The sequence below is a fragment of the Impatiens glandulifera genome, chromosome 4, assembly GCF_907164915.1.
Source record: "Impatiens glandulifera chromosome 4, dImpGla2.1, whole genome shotgun sequence".
In the NCBI taxonomy this organism is placed as follows: Eukaryota; Viridiplantae; Streptophyta; class Magnoliopsida; order Ericales; family Balsaminaceae; genus Impatiens; species Impatiens glandulifera.
In genome coordinates, this window is record NC_061865.1 from 13,957,679 (window position 1) to 13,963,111 (window position 5,433).

General features: G+C 28.4%; 1 protein-coding gene across 1 annotated transcript; it reads right to left on the reverse strand.

Moving 5' to 3' along the window:
- Window positions 1-1,081, reverse strand: LOC124934779. The gene is made up of 2 exons (XM_047475283.1): window positions 107-1,081; window positions 1-63 (listed from the first exon to the last, which is right to left on the reverse strand). The coding sequence occupies exons 1-2, from the start codon at window positions 1,079-1,081 to the stop codon at window positions 1-3; spliced, it is 1,038 nt and encodes a 345-aa protein (XP_047331239.1).
- Between the last annotated feature and the right edge of the window lie 4,352 nt (window positions 1,082-5,433).

The window sequence follows — 5,433 nt, forward strand, 5'->3', positions numbered from 1 at the left end:
TCATAGCAGAGTGTGTCGTTGAATTTTGATTCTGACAACGTCGGCAAGTTTCAATCGAATGACCTGTAAAGTTGCAAATATTACAAAATAGACCCGATCGACAAACATTAGCCGCATAACCAAAACGACCACACAATTGACATTGTATTTTATTTCTATTGGGCCCACGACCCAAAATAGAAAGCCCATTAGTAGAAGGACCCCCTAACCCGATAGTAGAAGCCCGGTCGGAGTGTGAAAATTTAGATGAACTTGAAGGCCCATTTATTTGATATCCATTAGAATTCTGGGAGCTCAATCTATTGACAGTTTCATTTTCTGCACTATAATCACTCGGAGAAGAGACCGAACGTCGCGATCGTTGGAAGTGGGATGGTTTTGAAATCCCTCCCGATCCAAATGCAAGATTAGCAGTTGGAGAGTTAGAGTGGAGTGATTCAAGACGAATCTCATGTGTAAGAAGCATTCCTTGGAGGTCTTCGATGGCGATGGGGTCAGTGCGAGTGGTTACCGCTATAGTGAGAGATTCGTATTTAGGACCGAGTCCTCCCAAAACATAAAGGATGAAATCTTGTTGAGATATGTTTTGCACAGCACCAACGAGACTATCGATGATTGATTTTATTTTCTGTAAATATTCGGCCATCGGGAGTAAGCCCTTCTTTACCGTCTGAAGTTGAAGACGAAGCTGCATTAGACGAGCTTGAGATTGAGAGGCGAATGTGCGTTCTAAAGCAGACCAAAAGGCTTTAGATGTAGTGCATGATTCACCAACCACTTGGGCTAGGATGGATTCTGAAAGGGTGGAGAGAAGCCATGAAAGGATTCTTTGATCTTGCTCCTCCCAGATGGTAAAAGCAGGATTTGGAGTGAGGACACTAGATCCGTCAGCAGCATCGACTTGGAGAAAAGCTTCAGGGGCAGAATTAGTTCCAGTAACAAATGGATAGAGACCATAACCTTTAAGGGTAGGTAAGATTTGAGATTTCCAAATAAGAAAGTTTTTGTGATCGAGTTTAATGGATGTGAGATTGTGGAAGAGATGAGTGGTTGAAGCGGAAGAAGATGAAGAAGATGCCATGGATACAAAGGTTAGTTAAAACCGAATAATGGCTCTGATACCAAGTTAGAAAAGATAAGTAAGCAAGAATTTGTTGTAGATTAATAATTTATTTCTGTGTGTTATTACAATTACAAGAATATGAATTTATACAAAAATAAGGGAAACTAAAAGGTTAGAATGTGTAAAGGTTTTAAATACACTTAGTAGATGGAATATGAAAACCAAGAGACTAAGTGAGTTGCTTTTTAATGGTAGAGTCTTTAATAAACACTATAAAATAATTTAATTATTTTGTTCAACTAAGAAAAAATATCACTTATATACTTATAATTGAAATCAAATAATAAAATAAATTAATAACATATTTAAATAAATTTAAAAACACTATATAATAGCTTTGTTGAAGCTATGACACTCTTCAACTCGAGTCATGGTTTTATTACTTGCTTTCGACAAGTTTATGGGATGATCAACCGTGAGTGACGCCTCGGATCTCATCCAAAGTTGTAGCCCGATCCATGGTGGTGATTTCGGTAACTCATGAGTCTATATTGGTGCATTATAGTTGGTGCATTATAGCTGAAGTTATCTTCCTCCAAAATTATAATTTTTCCAGTTAGCTTCTTGAATGACAATTGAGTTGTTTCAAGGAGAAAAACGAGAGAGCACGACTTTTTTATAAGGGGACGGACTAACTCAAGACAGTCTCAAGACTGCACTCCTCTCACTCAGCAGATTTGGAGTAATATCATAATAATATACCATGTTAGATTAACTTATTTCTTCCACTAGATCATTTGGACTAATGTCGTAATAATATACCAATATACCATGACAAATTAACTTATCTCTTCCACTAGATCATTTGGACTAATATATATATATATATATATTTATATATATAATGATGCTTAAATTTTAAAGTGTCTGAATTGCCGTATTGAGAGATGTGGTTAATTTGAATATATTTATGAGAGTAAATGAATACTTGGATCGGATTGTGGGTTAACCCGCCCATAAACTTAAAACGGTTAAAAATAAAATTTAAAATGCTATATGTATATTTCGAACTTGCAACCTAACAAAACAAGTACAACTTTTTAACCAACCAGGATAATAACACTTTATATTTTAAATTCAACACTAAATTAGATGAACGCGGAACATTTTAACAATATAAGTTCAATTTTTTAACTAACTAATCTATATATATAATGATGCTAAATTTTTAAAGTGTCCGGATTGCCGAGTCTAGAGTTGTGGTTAATTTGGATATATATGTGAGAGTAAATGAATACTTGGGTCGGATTGTGGGTTGACTCGCCCATAAACTTAAAACGGTTAAAAATAAAATTGAAAATGTTATATGTATGTTTTAAATTTGCAACCTAAGAAAACAAATAAAACCCTTTATCCAAGTGTGATTGTGATGTGGTTTGCAGAGAGATAATAGACCGATATCAATTAATAGTGGTTAAAAAAATATGAATCAAATATTTGATTGACAAAAGTGTAAGGTCATGATGTTAAATATTAAAAAATATGAATAAAATATTTGATTGACCAAAGTGAAAGTGTAAGGTCACGAGATGAGAGGTTCATTCGGAAAAAATATGTGATAAGATATGTGAGAAGATAAGTTATTTTACCGAAATGAATAAAATATAAAAGGAGAGCGTTTTATTTTTTATTGTAATATGTTATTCGTGATTTATTAAGAATTTTAAATATTGAATACATATTATTATTATTTTATATATTTTTATCCGTTTGCATTGCACGAGAATCTTCCTAATATCAAAACCAAATTAATTTATCTAGATCCTCCACAACAAGATCATTTAACTAATATCATAATCATATACCAGCCAAAATTAACTAACTAACTTATCTCTTAAGTTAATTAAAAAATATAAAAATAAATAAATTTAAAAAATATTGAGTATATATATAAACACTATAATTTGGTTATTTTTTGAATTAAAAAAAAACATATCACTATAATTGAAATCAAATAATAAAATAAATTAATAATATATTTAAATAAATTAAAAAACACTATACTATATCTTTGTTGAAGCTTTGTCACTCTTCAACACGGGTCACGGCTTTGTTACTTGATTATGACGAATTTATGAGATGATCGATGGTGAGTGACGCCTCGGGGCTCATCTAAAGTTGTGGCCCGATCCATGGGATGATTTTGGAGATCAAGATATCACTCCTTCACCCAACAGATTTAGACTAATATCATAATAATATACAACCCAAGTTAACTTATTTCTTCTAGTAGATCATTTGAATTAATATCGTAACAATATACACAACCAAATTAACTTATCTCTTCCACTATATCATTTGGACTAATATCGTAATAATATTCAAGGACAAATTAACTCATCTAGATCTTCCACTAGATCATTTGGATTAAGAATTATACAATAAGTTGGATTAACACGAACCGACACGATACAACACAATATTAATACGGAACGATACGATACAATATTATCTTACTCGGGTCGTGAGTTGAACAAGACACAAGTAATAAACGAAACAATCACGACACAATTGTGAGTTTATACGATCGTAATACGGTCAAAAGTCGACACAGACACATCACGAGTATAGACACATCACAAACACGAGTATATACATGAAACAACATAAACACAACGAGTCACATAACCTAAGCTACTCAACTTTACATTAACATTTTTTCTAAATCTATTTAGATTCTCATTCAATTAATAAATTATTTAATTTTATATATTTAATATATATAATTAAAACTAAAAATACTAAATTAAAATATTAGAATAAAATATTAACTTAGATAATATAAATTAAAATAAAATATAAATATCAAAAAATAAATTATATGAATAGAAATGTGAGTCTTCAAATATTTCTCTCCGATCTTAATTTTATTAATTAATTAAATTATTTTAAAAATTTTAAATTATTTTAAAATTTCAATTATTATTAATATATTAAATAATAAATATATTATAATAATTTAATTTTAATAATATAATAATATTTATTTATAATTTCTACCCACCCTTCCAATAAATTATAATATAAAATAATATAATAGTATATATTATAAATATATCAACTACAAATTCATTAAATTTCTCATCACCTTTTCCATTTCTTTTTTCAAACTACCTACACCTTTCTCATTTCTTTCCCAAGCTCACTATTACATCAACATTCTCAAACTAAAATCTAGGGCTGTGCAAAAAAACGGAAAATCGGTAACTCAACCGAATCGATAGTTAACCGGTTCCATTTTAACGGTGTATTAGTTAACCGGTTCTAGCGGTTTCGGTCAACCGGTTTTTTACCGGTTAAACAGTTCGGTTTTCGGTTTACCTATTTTTTTAACGGTTTAACCGGTAATAATTTAATTATATATTTTATAATTTATATTAGTTATTTTATAAATAATATTTAATAATTTATAATAAAAAATTATTTTTAAATTTTAAATTATAATTTTATAGAATTATTTAAAAAAACATTATAATTTATATAAAATTTTATAAAAATAAATTATAAACAAACTGAAATAATTTATTCAGATAACCATTATTTTATTATAACTTATCGATGTAACTACTCGTTTTATCGATTGAGAAAGAGATTCAATTTGGTTGGTCAAAGACTAATCAATTTAATGAATTTGAATTTTTTCAAGAAATATATAAAAAACTAATAAAAATAAATATAAAATATATTATATTATATATTATAACATATTTCTAAATATATCAATAAAATATATTCTAATAATATAATATTATATTATATTATAATAATATTATAATATATTATAATAGAGACAAAAAAAAAATAGAGAATAGTATAATAGGAAAGTGCAAACAATAATTTAGAAAATAAAATTATTTCATAAATTTATTACTTAATTTAAAAAATTAAATTATCGGTTCCTAGTTAAACCCGGTTAACCGACCGAAACCGACCAAAACCGGTAGAACTAGAACTGGTAAAACCGATAACATTTAACGGCCGGTTAACCGGTTTGTAAAATAAAAGGTAAAACCGGTCTTAACCAGAACCGTTTAACCGATTAACCGGTTAACCGGCCGATTGAACACCCTACTAAAATCTATTAAATTCTCATTCAATTAATAAATTATTAACTAATTTTATTTGAATAATTATTTTTAAGTTTTAAAAATATTTTAAATAATTGACATTTCAATTATTTTTATGAAACTATTTGTTAAAATTTATATCTACACATATTACATATTTAACATATTAATTAGTTTTTTAAATAACATATTTAACCCATTTTGCTTATTAAATTAATTTAAGTTTTTTAAATTAAAATTAAT

Excerpts from the sequence above, each read along its gene's own strand:
- LOC124934779 (XM_047475283.1), bottom strand. The coding sequence starts at position 1,081 with ATGGCATCTTCTTCATCTTCTTCCGCTTCAACCACTCATCTCTTCCAC. Across the intron at positions 64-106 it reads GTTTTGGTTATGCGGCTAAT|GTCATTCGATTGAAACTTGC; the intron begins GTTTGTCGATCG and ends GCAACTTTACAG.